Source organism: Lithobates pipiens, unplaced genomic scaffold (genome assembly GCF_037356315.1).
Source record: "Lithobates pipiens isolate NorthernLeopardFrog02 unplaced genomic scaffold, aLitPip1_a1.2 Scaffold_1, whole genome shotgun sequence".
Taxonomy (NCBI): domain Eukaryota; kingdom Metazoa; phylum Chordata; class Amphibia; order Anura; family Ranidae; genus Lithobates; species Lithobates pipiens.
Window position 1 is genome coordinate 114,661,648 of NW_027507685.1, and position 18,093 is coordinate 114,679,740.

General features: G+C 47.1%; 1 protein-coding gene across 4 annotated transcripts; it reads right to left on the bottom strand.

Moving 5' to 3' along the window:
- Nucleotides 1-1,285: 1,285 nt before the first annotated feature.
- LOC143967542 (serine protease 23-like) lies at nucleotides 1,286-18,093 on the bottom strand. 4 transcript variants are annotated; one of them, XM_077474353.1, is made up of 4 exons: nucleotides 17,974-18,093; nucleotides 14,867-15,004; nucleotides 8,677-8,744; nucleotides 1,286-3,802 (listed from the first exon to the last, which is right to left on the bottom strand). In XM_077474353.1, exon 4 carries the CDS (start codon nucleotides 3,796-3,798, stop codon nucleotides 2,740-2,742), a length of 1,059 nt encoding a protein of 352 aa, XP_077330479.1. In that variant the 5' UTR covers nucleotides 3,799-3,802; nucleotides 8,677-8,744; nucleotides 14,867-15,004; nucleotides 17,974-18,093; the 3' UTR covers nucleotides 1,286-2,739. The 4 variants fall into 4 exon arrangements, with proteins under 4 accessions (XP_077330479.1, XP_077330481.1, XP_077330480.1 ...); XM_077474355.1 differs by lacking the exon at nucleotides 8,677-8,744; XM_077474354.1 differs by lacking the exons at nucleotides 14,867-15,004; nucleotides 17,974-18,093 and adding an exon at nucleotides 11,943-12,086.

Genomic DNA, 18,093 nt, shown 5'->3' on the forward strand with positions numbered 1-18,093 from the left:
TATATATATATATATATATAATATGTGTGTGTATGTATATATAATTTAGAGAGATCTAGATATTTATCAGATTATTAGTATTATTTATTTATTTTTCTCCTGATAATTGTCTGTAAGCCAAGAAACGTGTAGCGTTTCCATATCAAGGGTGCCGAGACAAGCTTGCCCAAATTATGAATTTTAACAACAATATTATTACAAACTGTATGTTTGTCATGTGTATCATGTTTATATAATCTTTATTTTTGTATAAACTATATATCATTTATTCTGTATTGATTTCTTATGATTACATTATATTGTTATTATTATTGATCTATTATATTTTTTATAATCATGGACTATTTCTGGGATTGGGACCAGGGCCGTCTTTAATATTTATTGGACCCTGGGCAAAAATTTTCTTAGGGCCCCCCTCCCCCCATGCAATTTCGCTCTCCACCTTCTCGGAGACATACAATAAATATCAGCTAGACTTAAAATCAGTTTACTGTATCAGATCGGGCAGCGATTGCGATTGGTTGCCAGAGGTTAAAACATATCATTACTGCTTACTGACTGGTTTCTAGAGGTTACAGCACTCCTTAAGGCTCACTGATTAGTTGCTAGAGGTTACAGCACATTTCTGCTTGTTGATTGGCTGCTAGAGATTGCTGTACAGTAATACTGCTCACTGGTTGCTATAGGTTACAGCAAATTTTCTCCTCACTGCAGGGGGGCATGATATACCTATGAATGCTGCCTTTATTTACATATCAATACAGTTGGCCTCAGCTATTTACATATGCATGTAACTGCTATTTACATATGAATGTCAGTATTTGCATGTAAACACAGGTCTGCAGGTGAGTCATCTGTACACAACAATAGGGCAGAGCTGGGCAGCATTAGTAGCAGCACAGGACTAAAACTTCAAGGGACAAGGGAATGTACACTGGGATAGTTGGCAAGTATGAGACAGCCGCTTTGGGCCCCACAACAATGATAGTGCCCAGGGCAACTGCCCCTTTTGCCCTGCCTTAAAGACAGCCCTGATTGGGACATATAATCAATTTTACAGTCCAATACATTGTTTTACAATATACATCAGCATACATAATTTCGTTACAATTTCCCAGAAGCGTATGTTGCTGGGGTTTTACCCCTCCCAATGTGGGTCACACTGGGGGGAGATTATAGCCGTACTCATTTGTCTGTATGGGTCAGCGATGAGGCAGGAAGTGGCTGCAAAGAGGTGGCAGGAGATCAGCAGCACTGAGATGTAATAAAGGGTGGAGAGGAGAGAAAAAGCTAAAAACAAGGATTTTATTAAATAAAATGACAATGGTCGATCATACACAGAGAAATGTTACCCGTTTTTTGGGGGTTTTCTCATCTACTTTTAATACAAACATAATAAAGTCCAGACTAGCAGACAACACAATTTATATTAATTTTTATCATTAAAGTGCATGTTGAACGATCTGTAGACGTAAACTCCATTGGTGCGATTGCCCCCCACTCACGGTCTTCTCGCCGTCAGACGTATTTCGGTTGGTTTAATCCCCGGTTGCTCTGGAATTTGGGGGGGAGGGCGCCATTTGTTCAACTGCAGACGCTTATTAACAATCCGGAGAGCCGGAGGAACACTTGGCGATGCTGACTGATTGCTGCTGGGATTGCGTGCCGCAGATGCAATGTGTTTAACAGGAACATCTGTCCCGGAGGAAATCCCAGCCTGCCGCTCAGGTCCATCGTATTGATTAAAGCCGACCTTATCGGGGGGGGGGGGCCTCCTCCCCCCAATTAAAGGGAATCTGTCGCTATTTTTCAAAGCCCAACTGAACCTTCAAGCTGAATTGGCTAAACTCATTCTGGAGGCATCAAAACAAAGGCTGTGTACGTTCTTTTTCTTTTCGCGGCTGTGTACGTTCTTTAGTTTTCTCTCTGTGTGGAAGCAGTGGTCTCTCTGCAGAGGTCTCCCGAGTCACTGCTAGAGCTCTCCAATCAGCCCAGGAGGCAGAGCTTTGTGGATTCCATGTTTATAAGGGTTGAATGCCCATTATGTCTAGGGGGGTCCCCTAACATTTCACTACGAGGGGCACATAATAATATGTTACAATATCCCCACGTCCCCAAGAATTAATGTCGCATGAGAAGCTCCCCTTACAATAGAGTACCCCCCCCTTCACATCAGACTTCCAATCAGAGTCCCTGCTTACATCACAGTGCCCCCTTACATCTATGTTCCCATCAGTCCCCCCCCCCCTTACGTCAAGATCCCCTTTAGTCTTCCCCCTTATGTCAGGATCCCATTGAGAGTCGCCCCCTCCCTTACGTCCGTATCCCCAAGAGTGTTCCCCCCCCTTTAGGTCAGAATCCCATTGAGAGGCTCCCCCCTTACGTCAGGATACCATTGAGAGTCCCCCCCCCCACATCAAGATCCCCTTTACGTCGGGATCCCCTTTAGTCTTCCCCCTTATGTCGGGACCCCCTTGAGAGTCCCCCCTTACGTCAGGATCCCCTTGAGAGTCTCCCCCCTTATGTCAGGGTCCCCATCACAGTTCCCCCATATACTTCAAGGTCAAGCTTTTAAGCTATGGTCATGCTTCAGATCAAGATCATGCTTTGAGTCATGGTCATGCTTTAAGTCGTGTTTCATGTCAAGCTTTACAGTAAGTCATGGTCAAGTTTTAGGTCAAGCTTTAAGCCATGGTCATGGTTTAAGTCATGGTCAAGCTTTAAGTCCATGGTCCTGCTTTAGGTCAACCATTCATCGTGACAACTTCCATTGGCCTTGCGTATCCAGTAGCAAATCTGAGCATATTTTGGAGGAGTCAACCTAACTGCCACATTATATTCTCTGGACTCTCCAGATACTTCCACCCACTGATGTCCAGAGAAGACCCCGATGACTTTCCTCTTCCAGCGGCTGCCATGCCGCATTCTCCCATAAACCCCCGAGCCGCTGGCCCCTGGACGGGCATCACAGTGCTGGTACAGCAAATGCGTTGTCTGCTCCTGCACTCTGCATGATCGGTAGACCAGCTCTCCAGGCCGGTCACTGTCAAATCCCGAGAAGTGGACCCGTCTTCCAGCAAGATCCCGCAGGGGGGGAGAGGCTGCTAAGTCCATATAAGGACGTGGCTGCGCACGCCGAAGTTCAAGCAAAGCGTAATCGTAATCCATGCTCAGTTCGGTTGGGGCCCCGATCCACGCTCGGGGTAACCGAGTACTTTTCACACGTACCCAACGCAGGGAAGGCTGGGCTCCCGGTCTTAGGAAACCAACACTCAGCTTGCGTGCACCTTGGACATAGTCCTGACCATCGTGGATGCAGTGAGCCGCCGTTAGGACGTGGCGTTCTGTCACCAGCACGCCAGTGCAACCTGTGGACAATCGAACGGCAGCTGCGAAAGGGAAATCTCTCAGAAATGGACGACTGATAGAAAAGCGAACGTCTGGTCCATAAATCTGCCTTCGGGTTCTCCTAGACTTCACATTCCTTTCCCTCAAATTTCTTCTGCTGCCCCCGGGCACTCTCACCGATACCGTCGTCATCATCCGGCTACCGTTGTGGTACATGGTCTCATAGTCGAGCTGATGATCCTCGTCTAATGTTTCTGGCTGAGACTCATGCAGGACGCAGTTCTCCCGGCAGACCGTGGTGAACTCTGGGGTGCCATTGGCTGTGAAATGAGATGGTGGTAAAAGCAGCGTCTGTCCAGCCGCCAGCTGGATGACAGGGAAGCCACAAGTGGCGATGGGGACCAAGTATAGAAGTGAGATGGAGAAGAGCCAGATGTTCATCATAGTCATGTCCCTGCGGAGAAACCACAAGAGAATTCTTAAATCATACAGGAAACCGAACGCTAAAATCTCAGAGTCTACAACTTCATTTAAAAAGTCATTTTCTTTTTAATATTTTGTAAGTTTGCAGTTTATAAAATATTCCCTGTCGATCCAAGTAGGTCCTTCTTAAAGTTGGAGGACATTTGACCAGAGGAGAACTGCACTAAGGACGTTTGACCAGAGGAGAACCGCCCTAAGGGCGTTTGACCAGAGGAGAAACGCACTTTAAGTTTGCAGTTCTAAAATATTCCCTGTTAATCCTGCCAAGAAGGTCCTTCTTGAGAGTCCGTTCACACAGGGGCAACTTGGGATCCGACTTCAAGTCGCCCCAAGTCGCCTCAGGTCGGACAACATTTAAAAACCAATGTAAGTGAATGAGAGCTGTCTTAATGCACGCTACTGAAGTCGCTCCGACTTCAAAAGAAGTTCCTGTACTACTTGAATCCGACTTGTAGGCGACCGGTACCCATTGATTTCAATGGAGGTCGCCTCCAAGTCGGATTTCTGTCTATACGGAGGCGACTTTGACAGAATTATTAGCTCTGAAGGGGGAACTCCACGGCAAATTTCTGAAAAAAATTCTGAGAGCATACCAGGCCCTTAGGTCTGGTATGGATTCCAAGGGGAACCCCCTACGCCGAAAAAACGGCGTGGGGGTCCCCCCAGATCCACACCAGACCCTTATCCGAGCACGCTACCCGGCCGGCCAGGAAAGGGGGTGGGGACGAGCGGGCGGCTCCCTCCCTCCTGAGCCGTACCAGGCCGCGTGCCCTCAACATGGGGAGGTGCCTTGGGGGAGGGGGGGTGTGCGGCCCCCCCACCCCAAAGCACCTTGTCCCCATGTCGATGAGGACAAGGGCCTCTTTCCGACAACCCTGGCCGTTGGTTGTCGGGGTCTGCGGGCGGGGGGCTTATCGGAATCCGGGAGCCCCCTTTAATAAGGGGGCCCCCGGATACCGGCCCCCCACCCTATGTGAATGAGTATGGGGTACAATGTACCCCTACCCATTCACCTGTGAAAAAAAAGTACAAAAAAAACACAACACAGGGAAAAAATATTTTATTGCACAGCTCCGGGCTCCTCCGCTATCTTCTTGTAGCTCTTTTGCTAGCGGAGGAGTCCGGCTTTCTTCCTCGCCGCCGGCCTCTTCTCCCGACTTCGGGGGTCTTGTCCCCCTCTTCGGTTCTTCTGCCGGGCCACCGCGCCTTCTTATAGCTCTTTTACAGGCGGTGGCCCTGGCATTGCGGCCGGAGAGCTCGTCGAGTCAACATCTCCAGGAGAAGAAGAAGGAGAAGAACGGAAGGTGGCGGCGGCGGCGGCGACAGAAGACCGGGCCACCGCCTGTAAAAGAGCTATAAGAAGGCGCGGCGGCCCGGCAGAAGAACCGAAGAGGGGGACAAGACCCCCGAAGTCGGGAGAAGAGGCCGGCGGCGAGGAAGAAAGCCGGACTCCTCCGCTAGCAAAAGAGCTACAAGAAGATAGCGGAGGAGTCCGGCGAGAAGACCCCCGAAGACGGAAGACCCCCGGAGCTGTGCAATAAAATATTTTTTCCCTGTGTTGTGTTTTTTTTGTACTTTTTTTCACAGGTGAATGGGTAGGGGTACATTGTACCCCATACTCATTCACATAGGGTGGGGGATTCCGATAAGCCCCCCGCCCGCAGACCCCGACAACCAACGGCCAGGGTTGTCGGGAAGAGGCCCTTGTCCTCATCGACATGGGGACAAGGTGCTTTGGGGTGGGGGGGGCCGCACGCCCCCCCCTCCCTCAAGGCACCCCCCCCCATGTTGAGGGCACGCGGCCTGGTACGGCTCAGGAGGGGGGGGCGCCCGCTCGTCCCCACCCCCTTTCCTGGCCGGCCGGGTAGCGTGCTCGGATAAGGGTCTGGTGTGGATCTGGGGGGACCCCCACGCCGTTTTTTCGGCGTAGGGGGTTCCCCTTTGAATCCATACCAGACCTAAGGGCCTGGTATGCTCTCGGAGGGGGAACCCACGCCAAATTTTTTTCAGAAATTTGGCGTGGAGTTCCCCCTTGAGCTCATTCTCTGCTTGGCCACGGCAAAAGTCGCCTGGCCTGGGGCGACTTGTAAGTCGTCCCAAGTCAGGTTGAAGTCATCACAAGTCGTGTTGAAGTCGTCCCAAGTCGCGCTATGATCTAAACTCAAGTCGTGTCCAAGTTGCCTCACTCAAGTCGCCTACAAGTCGTGTTGCCCCTGTGTGAACGGACCCTGAAGCTGAAGTCCCGGCACAAAAAACTTTCATTTTATATCTATTGCTTGATGGCTGCAAAGGACACAAATCCACTTTGTGTGCACCAAATGACTTCACAAACCCAGATATTACCTTGTAAAAGTGGCCGTGCCATCATCACTGTGCTGATCTTAGTCTGTGCAGAGAGCAGAGCCATGGGAGGGGCCAAGCAGATCCCACCCCACTAGAGAAAAACTACAGGAGGGGCAGAGATGAGACCAGTCACCCAGCACAAAGAGAGCAGAGCTGTGGGAGGGGCCCAGCAGGCTCCACCCACTAAAGAAAAACTACCTTGGAGGGGGGAGGGGGCCAAAACAAGGCCAGTCACCCAGCAGAGCTATGGGAGGAGCCCAACAGGTCCCCAACACACCAAGAAAAATTACAAGAGTGGGGCGGAGACATGACTAGTCATTCCGCACAAGGATAGAGCGAACAGAGCTGTAGGAGGGGCCCAGCAGGCTCCACCCACTGCAGGCTGCCTGCAGAAGACAATAGGAGGGGGCGGAGTCAAGACCAGTGGCCCTGTACAAGGAGAGAGCGGTCTTTACTACTGACTGCTATTCAGAGACCAGTAATGTTTTTCCACCAGTGTGGGAGGTCTAATACTGGTGTCATTGGAATTGTCGGGACCATTCATATTGTACTAGTGCTCATTTCATCAGCCAGTAAGTGCAAGCATCTGCTGATTTTTATTATTTATAGTCTTAGGAACATTCGTCCAGAAGAGAAAATATCAGTGGTGGCCTGTCCATAGGGGGCACACAGGCACACCCCCCCCCCCCAATCCATGTGTCTGCCCCCCTAATCTACACACAGGGCGCAAGAAGCATGGATTTCAGTAGGATAATTTTTTTGTTTTTAGAAGCACATGATTAGAGCCTGAGGCTCTAATTGGCTTAAAAAAAGGGTGGGCTCGGGGAGCAGAGCGCTGCGCCCCAAGCCCAGCCAGTTGGGACATTAGCGAATTAATATTCGCTAATGTCTTCCCATTTCTCCTCCCAGTCGTAGTCAGGAGAGGAAGCACATTTAAAGACAATTGACCAGGGGAGAAAACGCACGCAGAAAAGAAATTTAATCAGAACAGTAAGTGTTTTTCTCTTCTGGTTGAATGTTCTTAGTGTGTTTTCTGTTCTGATAGAATTTCTTTAGTGTGTTTCTCCTCTGGTTGAATGTTCTTAGGATATGCGACCAGAATAGAAAACACACTAAGAACATTCAACCAGAAGAGAAAAAACACACTAATGCTGCGTACACATGATCAAACTATCCGGAGGACAAGGTGCTTTGGGGCGGGGGGGAACCCCCCCCTTCCCCAAAGCACCCCCCATGTTGAGGGCATGCGGCCTGGTACGGCTCAGGAGGGGGCGCTCGCTTGTCCCCACCCCTTTCCTGACCGGCCGGATTGCGTGCTCGGATAAGGGTCATACATGGACCTTGGGGGGGACCCCCCCACGCCGTGTTTTCGGCGTAGGGCTTCCCCTTTAAGTCCATACCTGGTGACGTGGGCCAGCGATGTGTAAATCTCGCCGTCGAAGGTGGCGACATTGACTTTCTTCGCTAGTCCCGGCTACCTGGAGCCGCGTTCAAAATGAACGGAAAATGAATGACCCGTGTGTGGGCAAGTCCGTTCATTTCAAAAGTATGGCGGATAGTCCGCCTCAGAACATTCAACCAGAAGAGAAAGCACAAGGGACATTCAACCAAAAGAGAAAGCACACTAAGGACATGTTTGCCTCATTCTCACACCAACTGGTTATCTTGCACATTTATCTTGCACAGAATAGATGTACAGGCAGTTTTGCGGGATGAGTAGCTCTGCAATGCTTTTTATAAATAGCCTCCTCGATGTTTAATTTAGAAATAACGTTCGTCCAGATGGCCCTGACTAAGGACTTCCTCATGTAAGCGCCACCAGGCCTGCGATCAGATCCGATACGCCTCATGTACTCGGACTCTGGCTGTATACCGGAGGACACCCATCACACATGGCCGGGGGATAGAATTTCAGGGGAATTGGAGGCCGCAGGTGATAGACGAGCCGGAGAACGATCGCTCGGCAATGCCTGGGAGCGACATCCAGCAGCGTTCCTCACCAGGAATGTGCATTTCTGCTACAACTATTTTGGCTTCAGGAGAATTCTTTCATCTTCTGTAGGGGAAATATTTATGAAGAATCATTTTTATCACATACTGGAATTTCCTGAACCCTTTCCCTCACCCTGGGTCCTCTGCTCTCCTCCAATGACACACTGGGTCCTCTGCTCTCCTCCAATGACACCCTGGGTCCTCTGCTCTCCTCCAATGACACCTTGCTCTTCTGTTCTCCTCCAAAAACACCTTGCTCCTCTGTTCTCCTCCAATGACACCTTGTTCCTCTGTTCTCCTCCAATGACACCTTGTTCCTCTGTTCTCCTCCAATGACACCCTGCTCCTCTATTCTCCTCCAATGACACCCTGGGTCCTCTGTTCTCCTCCAATGACACCGATCCTTCTCTCTATCCTCCTCTCTCTCCCCCGGCACTGACAATGATATGTTAACTGTCTGGCCTCAGCTGACAAGTCCATTCATTTCCCACCCAATAGTCGCTTCCTTACCTCGTCGACAGGTCCCCCCGTTAATGGAACTCCATCTTCACGCCGGCCAAGGTCGGGCGGTGATCACTCTGTCACAAAACAAATAACAGATGCCGGGATATTAGAGAGCCTCTGGCAGGAGATACCGGAGGGAGATCGGTGCTGGAGCCAGCAGAGCTGCAATGAGCGCCTGACAACCCGGTGTGACATTTCAGAAGGCGCTGAGGTCACCGGGACGCTTCAGTGCTCCGTGTCGCCTTATGGGCCCGACGCTCTGCACAGAGTTATTGTAACATTCACTGAAATGTAACAATAGAAACTAAACAAACAAAAACCCCAGATATAAAAGTCAACATCTGATATGATTCTAGGATACATTCCCAATCACCCCAAGGGCTGACGCACATACAGGGCCTTGAAAAAGTATTCATACCCCCAGACATTCCCCACATCTTGTCGTGTGACAACCAAAACTGTAAATGTATTTTATTGGGATTTTAAGTGATAGACCAACACAAAGTGTCACATAATTGTGAAGTGGAAGGAAAATGATAAATGATACAAATAAATATGTGAAAAGTGGGGGGGGGGCATTTGTATGGCACCCCCCCCCCCCCCCGGAGTCAATACTTTGTAGAACCCCCTTTCTCTACAAGTTTATCATTTTCCTTCCACTTCACAATTATGTGACACTTTGTGTTGGTCTATCACATAAAATCACAATAAAGTACATTTACGATTTTGGTTGTAACATGACAAGATGTGGGGAATGTCAAGGGGTATGAATACTTTTTCAAGACCCTGTAATGCCACCTTTGGGGGGGGGGGGGTTAGTCCAGTGCAGTCCCACCACAAAACTGGGCAAAATGCCTCATCCCCTACATGGCCATTTTGTGATGCTTGGACCCCTTTTTTTTTTTTCAGGGCTCATTCACACCAGGTGGGGTGCAGGAACAGGTGCATTTTCCTGCACTGAACAAAAGTGCACCGCCTTTTGAAGATGCCCGCGGGGGCCTTTTTAATTCTTAATGGTAACCCCATACATCTACGGTAGCAACTGCGCCCCTTCACCCCCCTGCCAAACTACATGGTACCACAGGATCATGTGGTTTGGTACGGTGCGATTATAAAGACCTTGCAGGAACCCTATATTGTGCATTTTTTACGTACATAAGGTAGCCCATTGAAATGAATGCGCAGTCCTAAAATACGACACGCAGGAGCGTGCAGAAAACATGTGTGTGCGCGCCTGGACACGCCTCCTGGTGTGAATGAGCCCTCAGTACAGCGCAATCAGTACAGTGCCCCTTTTACAAAATACAGAGCCAAGTATTTTGTGGTGAATTTATATGTATGGAATTTGTTAGCAGTAAAATAAATCGCTCCACCCAAACAGCAACAATAGACCCCCCCACCAACAAATAACCCCTCACAACAAAATACCCCCCAACAACAATAGACCCCCCCCCCCCTCTACCAACAAATAACCCCTCACAACAAAATACCCCCAGCAACAATAGATCCCACCCCACCAAAAAAGAACCCCTCACAAACAAAATACCCCCAGCAACAATAGACCCCCCCTCTACCAACAAATAACCCCTCACAACAAAATACCCCCAGCAACAATCAATCCCCCCCTACCAAAAAATAACCCCTCACAACAAAATACCCCCAGCAACAATAGACCCCCCCTCTACAAACAAAAGACCACTCACAACAAAATGCCCCCAGCAACAATAGTTTACCCACCAAATCAGCAACAATAGACCCCCCTACCAACAATAGACCCCCCACCAACAAATAACCCTTCACAACAAAATACCCCCAGCAACAATAGAAACAATAGATTACCCCCCCCCCCCCCCCCCAACAAAAAAATCCTCAAAACAAAATACGCCCGCAACAATAGATTACCCCACCAAACTAGCAACAATAGATCCCCCTACCAACAATAGACCCCCCCACCAACAAATAACCCCTCAGAACAAAATACCCCCAGCAACAATAGATCCCCCCTACCAAAAAATAACCCCTCACAACAACAAAAACTCCTGCAACAATAGATTAACCCACCAAACCAGCAACAATAGATCCCCCTACCAACAATAGTCCCTCCGCCCCCCTACCAACAAATAACCCTTCACAACAAAATACCCCCAGCAACAATAGAAACAATAGATTACCCCCCCCCCCACCAACAAAAAAATACCACCCGCAACAATAGATTACCCCACCAAACCAGCAACAATAGATCCCCCTACCAACAATAGACCCCCCCACCAACAAATAACCCCTCAGAACAAAATACCCCCTGCAACAATAGATCGCCCCCTACCAAAAAAATAACCCCTCACAACAACAAAAACCCACGCAACAATAGATTACCCCACCAAACCAGCAACAATAGATCCCCCTACCAACAATAGACAGCTCTGCAACCCCCCACCAGCAAATAACCCCTCACAACAAAATACCCCCAGCAACAATAGACCCCCCCCCCACCTCTACCAACAAATAATCCCTCACAACAAAATACCCCCAGCAACAATAGATCCCCCTCTCTACCAACAAAATACCCCTCACAACAAAATGCCCTCAGCAACAATAGATTACCCCACCAAATCAGCAACAATAGACCCCTCACAACAAAGTACCCCCAGCAACAATAGATCCAAACATACACTCTGAGAGGATTTGTCCATCAGAAACACAGCCGTCATCATACCACTAAGCAGCCCTACAATCTCGATATCATTTGAAAAATAGATTTCAATCTTTTTTAAACCTGCAACATTCCATAAAATAATCCCCCCCCCCGTGATCCCGCCATGAAGGCCCTTACTTGGACACTTCCTATTATAGGGTGACAACGCTATGTCCCTGTCTACCGATCGTGTGCCAACATTGTCACCATCAATGAGAGAGGCCATGCCGCCATCACTGGAGTGCATACAGACAGGAGGTGGCTGCAAAGAGGCTGCAGGAGATCAGCAGAGCTGCAAAGGAGTAAAGAAAATGAAAGAGGAAAAGCAAAATAAAAAACAATTTAGATTGTAAATTGAGCACATCCAGTGCATTTGTGAGCAGTCAGTGAATGGGTGACGCAGAAGCTGTAGCGATAACATTGGTAAACGCTTGGCTGCTGGTGTCACCGTGAAGCACAGAACATGGAGAAAGATCCCCTGGATTCCAGTCCTGGTGAGGACACGCCAAGGGGTCCCTTCCAGGTGCTCGGGGTCTACATTGTCCATGTCCACCTTCCAGTGGTCAGCAGCTGTACTCACCTCCTAAGTGGAAGTGGAAGTGAAATCAGAACTGGCTCCCTGTAGAGAAAACCAGATTTCTGAGCTAATAAATAATTGTCCGCTCACAAAGCTGCCGTTGTTCCAGTCACTCCACCCAGCGCCGAGCTCGGCATGCACAGAATATCGAATACCCCAGGAGAGGAGACCTTTTCTTTTGTATTCAGACCTGACTTCACTGACTTCCATCCAGTCTTCTCCTTTCTATAGAAAGGAATCTGTTGTTGTCTGACCATAGACCTCTGCCTATCCCAAGCATGCTCTATAGAGTATTTATTCACCTATCTCTGCCGGAAGTCTGCTCCAAGCATCAACTACTCTTTTTCAGTAAAATAATTCTTTCTATGGTCACGTCCCCGTGTTCTTGATCTTGACTTCATAGTGAAAATCTCTTCATGGCCAACACTGTTACCCCAATATTGTACGATATCTGAGGATTTGTAACTCTAAGTGCATTACTTTAGAACTGCCTTGTCTCGTTTTTCGACCAATTTTTACATTGGTGCTAAAATCTATCCCTTGTTAGATGCCTCAAGGACTTCCTTCAGCACTTTTACACTCCTTTGTGCCATCAGCAAAAAGATGTATACCTTGACCACTGAATCTTCTGTTACAGGAAGTTTGACTCTTGACTATCGCATCTATCGCTCAAGTGTTCTCCACCCCTCTCTGCCAATCCCTTCACTGGTCTCCATTCGGTGTCCTCCACCCCTCTCTGTCAATCACTCCACTGGTCTTCAGTTTCCTCCATCCCTCTATGCCAATCCCTCCACTGACCTCCATTCAGTGTCCTCCACCCACCCCTCTCTGCCAATCCCTCCACTTGCCTCCATTCAGTGTCCTCCACTCCTCTCTGCCAATCCCTCCACTGGCCTTCATTCAGTGCCCTCCGCCCCTCTCTGCCAATCCCTCCACTGGTCTACATTCAGTGTCCTCCACCCCTCTCTGCCAATCCCTCCACTGGTCTCCATTCAGTGTCCTCCACCCCTCTCTGCCAATCCCTCCACTGGCCTTCATTTAATGTCCTCCACCCCTCTCTGCCAATCCCTTCACTGGTCTCCATTCAGTATCCTCCATCCCTTTCTGCCAATCCCTCCACTGGCCTTCATTCAGTGTTCTCCACCCCTCTCTGCCAATCCCTCCACTGGCCTTCATTCAGTGTTCTCCACCCCTCTCTGCCAATCCCTCCACTGGCCTCCATTCAGTGTCCTCCACCCCTCTCTGCCAACAAATTTTAATTCAAAATCCTAATAACTTAAAAAGCCATCCACAACTTGGCTCCCAGCTACATCACTACCCTAGTCTCAAAATGCCAAACTAATTATTTTGTACATTCCTTCCAAGAACTCCTGTTCTCTAACTTCTCTGTCACTTCCTACCATGATCACCTCCTGCCCAAACATCTCCCGTCCTCTGGAACTCCCTACCCCAGTCTAACTGACTCTCCTACTTTGTCCACTTGACGATTCCTGAGAACCTATCTCTTCAGAGAAGCCTTTCCCATCTCCACCTATCAACTTTTTTTTTTTTTTTTTTACCCCCCACCTTTCTCTATCAGCTCATCCACCACAGTTATTACCTTTTTTATTTCTTGGCCCTTCCTTTTAGTATGTAAGGTACTCTGATTCCTCCCGTATTGAATTGTATTGTAACTGTACTGTCTTCCCTCATGTTGTAACGTGCTGCGCAAACTGTTGATGCTCTATAAATTCTGTATTATAATAATATATCAATTGTGTATAATATAATAACATCCTCCACTCTCCGGGGAAGGCTTTCTTACAAGATTTTGGAGGGCGTCGGTGGGAATCTGGGCCCATTTTGTGAGGTCAGGTACTGAGGTTGGATGAGAAGTTTTTAGAAAATAGGAATGATGTGGCAGACTTTAAATGTACCAGTGAAGGGCAATTGAATGGATTTTACTTGAAAAATAATTTTTAAATAATATGTAATAAACTTATTTAGCATTATTTTGTTTCCATGTCCTTCACTGGTACCGTTAAAGTCAGTCACATCAGTCCTATCTTCTAAAAATATCATAAAGGATGAGGTACCCCCCATAGCCCATACAACCCCAATGTTGTATGAGAAGATTTGACCCAAAATTGGTGTTCTAATGAATCCCAAGGGTGTTCAGTGAGGTTGAGGTCAGGGTTCTGTGCAGTACACTGGGGTTCCTCCCATGGCTTCAAACCTACTGGGAGGGGAAGACCTGATCCCAAAGATGTTCTGTAGGGTTAAGGGCACGTACTTATGTTGGATTATGCCAAAGGTCTTCTAAAAGTAGGGATAAGGTCAGGGCTTTGTGCAGGACACTTGAGTACCTCAATACCAGACTGGTCACAAAGAGCTGACTTTGTACACGGGGGGTGGGGGGGGGGGGGAGAGTTATTCTGGAACAGAAAAGGGTCTTCACCAAACTGTTACCACAAGGTTAGAAGAGCACAATTTGTCTACAATGTCTTTGCATGATAGAGTATTACCAGGACACTTCACTGGAGACACCTGAACAGTGGTGGCCCCTCCATATGATTTACATACAGGGTGCCGGACCATGGATTCCATGGGGGGGGGGGGGTAATAAGCACGTGATTAGAGCCAGGGGCTTTAATTGGTTTAAAAAAAGGGTGGGCTTGGGGCGCAAAATTCCGCCGGTCACTCTGGGGGTGGTTGTTTCACCCCCCTCAAAAAAAAACAGCAGCCGTCACTGTAACTGAACCCCATCATTTGGAGGGGGGTCCATGCACTTTTAGAATTATAGGTTGTTTGATGGTTAGGTTTCCACAATGTTTAGCAATATAAAATATATAATATATCCCTTCCATACAGAATAAACTGAGCGGGACTTGGTACCAAGCCTTGGCGCACCACTGTTTGGAATGTCCCTCATTTACAACCACACTTACCCCTTTCAGTTCTGTTGGCAGCATTTACAATCCCATACTGGCATGTGCTCGCCATCTTGTTCTGCTCACTTTTTTTGGACAAAACGACTTGTAGTGATGACAATGGACCTCACACAGACCACGGCATGGAAATAAAGGCTGTACGGAGACAATAATTGGTGGTCAGTTCATGAAAAGCACCTACTGCTGTCTGACCAGACAGACCCCATTCTCTGGAGGGTCTGCCAAGACAGACCCAACCAAGTACTCGGTGGGGCTCCCCCCCCCAAAGGGAGACCCCATGAGAGAGGGTGCGAACTAAGCCAGAAGGCCATGTCCACCCCCTCCCAAGACTTTCAGGGCAGGCCCAAGGACCTACACCCTACAAATTACACATGCAAAATCGTGTACAAACCTAAAAATACAAAAAGTGACAAACGAAGGTCATTATAACGGAGAAAGTGGGGGGAGAAGGAAGATGAGAGGAGAGTGAAAAGCGGTCATTGTGTGAAACAATGACCAGGCCCTCTGGCCAGGAATCCAAAAATTCCTCCGGTCCCAGCCAAAAGGACCAGCCCAGGAGGCATGTGGAAAAAAGAAATGTGGTATGGTGCAGTGAGCGTGGTGCCATAAATCCAAGTGATCCTCACTCAGTGATCTTATGGTACCCCTGGACTGCCACTCTAGGGGCACATACACCATGGGCTTTTCTCCAACCCTGGCCCACTTTTTTTACCCTGCTACAATCCAGAGTAGACCTTGAAATGATTTTATTATTTTGTATACTTGACGTGCTTGGCACAGTTAGGATTGGTATAACGTTAGGACTTAGGCGTAATATGAGAATAATGTTCGAGTTTAGGATTCAAGTTGGTATGAATTTTTGGGTAAGGGGCTCGGTTTAGTATGTTGGGATTAGTATAAATTAAGGGTAAGGGGTTATGGTTAGTATGAAAATGGGGTTTAGGGATAGGCTTAGTATAAGGCTAGGGTTAGAGTTTAGGGTTAGGCTTAGTATGAATTTATGGTTGGGCTTGATATGAGGTTAGGGTTATGATTTTAAAGTAAGGGCTTAGGGTTAATATAATTTTAGGTTAGTGTTAGGGCTAGTATAAGGTTAGGGCTTGTATGAATGTAGGGTAGGGGGTTAAGGTTAATATGAAATTAGGCTTATGATGTTAGGGTTAATATGATAGGGTTAATGTTTTAGGGTCAGGGTCAGTTCGAATTTAGGGTAAAGGGTTAGTACGAGGTGAGGGCTTGAATGAATTTAGGGTAGGGGGTTAGTGTTTAGGGTCAGGGTCAGTATGACTATAGAGTAAGGGGTTAGGATTAGTATAAAGTTTGGGTTAGTAAGGGGTTAGGATTAGTATGATTTTAGGGTTAGGCTTAGTATGAGAAAAGTGTTCGAGTTTAGGATTTGAGTTAGTATGAATTTTTGGGTAAGGGGCTAGGTTTAGTGTGTTGGGATTAGTATAAATTAAAGGTTAAGGGGTTATGGTTAGTATGAAGTTGGGGTTTAGGGATCGGGTTGGTATAAGGCTAGGGTTAGGTTTAGTATGAATTTAAGGTTAGGCTTGGTATGAGGTTAGGGTTAGTATTTAGAGTAAGGGGGTTAGGATTACGGATTAAGAATTTAGGATTAGTATGAAGTTAAGATTTAGGGTTAGACTTGGTATTAGATTAAGGATAGCATGATGTTGGGTTAAAATTCAGGGTTAGGTTTAATATGATAGGGTTACTGTTTAGGGTTAGTATGGGGTTAAGGCTAGTATAAATGTAAGGTAGAGGGTTAGGGCTTGTATGAATTTAGAGTAAGGGGTTAGGGTTAGTATGAATTTAGGGTTAGTATGGGGTTAGTATGAATTTAGGGTAAGGGGTTATGCTTAGTATGAAGTTGGCGTTTGGGGATAGGGTTAGAGTTTTTAGGGTTAGGTTTAGTATGAATTTAGGGTTAGGCTTGATATGAGGTTAGGGTTAGGATTTAAGGTAAGTGCTTAGTGTTAGAATTTAGAGTAAGGGGTTAGGGTTACGGAATAGGAATTTAGGATTAGTATAGTTAAGTTAAGGTTTAGGGTTAGGCTTAGTATTAGATTAGGGTTAGGGTGATGTTGGGGTTAATATGATAGGGTTACTGTTTAGGGTTTATATGGGGTGAAGGCTAGTATAAATGTAAGGTAGAAGGTTAGGGTTAGTATGAAGTTAGGGTTAGTGTTTAGGGTTAGTATGGGGTTAGGGTTAGTGTTTGGGGTTAGTAAGGGGTTAGGGTTAGTATGGGGTTAGTGTTTAGGGTTAGTATGTGGTTAGTTTTTAGGGTTAGTATGGGGTTAGTGTTTGGGTTAGGGTTAGTGTTTGGTGTAAGTAAGGAGTTAGGGTTAGTGTTTGGGGTTAGTAAGGGGTTAGGGTTAGTGTTTGGGGTTAGTATGGTGTTGGTGTTTTAGGGTTAGTTTTTAGGGTTAGCAAGGGGTTAGGGTTAGTGTTTAGGGTTAGTGTGGGGTTAGGGTTAGTGTTTGGGGTTAGGGTTAGTGTTTGGGGTTAGTAAGGGGTTAGGGCTAGTGTTTGGGGGTAAGTAAGCGGTTAGGGTTAGTGTTTAGGGTTAGTATGGGGTTAGGATTAATGTTTAGGGTTAGTATAAAGTTAGGGTTAGTAAGGGGTAAGGAAGGGGTTAGGGCTAGTGTTTAGGATTAGTATGGGGTTAGTGTTTAGGGTTAGTGTTTAGGGTTAGTATGAAGGAGTTTGTAGGAGGTTAGGGTTACAGAAAAGTATTAAGGTTCTTGTCTATGCACCAAAAATTAATAAATATATAAATATAAAATAATATATATATATATATATATATATATATATATATATATATATATATTATAAACGCATCATCATTTCTTATACTTATCTATAATTTCTAGATCCCTCTTTAGCCTTTTGGCTTGTGTGACCCCCTTTTATAAATTGCAGATTGACAAGTCCAGCAGTTGGATTATTTAATTTTTTTTTCCCCAAATGAATCCAGAGCAGATTATTCATTCGAGTTTTGCAATAAAACCAAAATGTTACCACCTGGAAATGATTAATCTGCATTTTATTTGGTCCTCCACCCAAGTCGGCTCCCAGCTAATTGCCCAGCTTACCTGACTGTGCCAGGTAATTGGTGGCACGCAGGTCCCACTCAGTGAAAGCTGTAACGTACTTTTCCTTTCCAGGTAGTCTGCTCTGCCTCGTGTCACCCAGCTCCCTCCCCGTACAGGTAG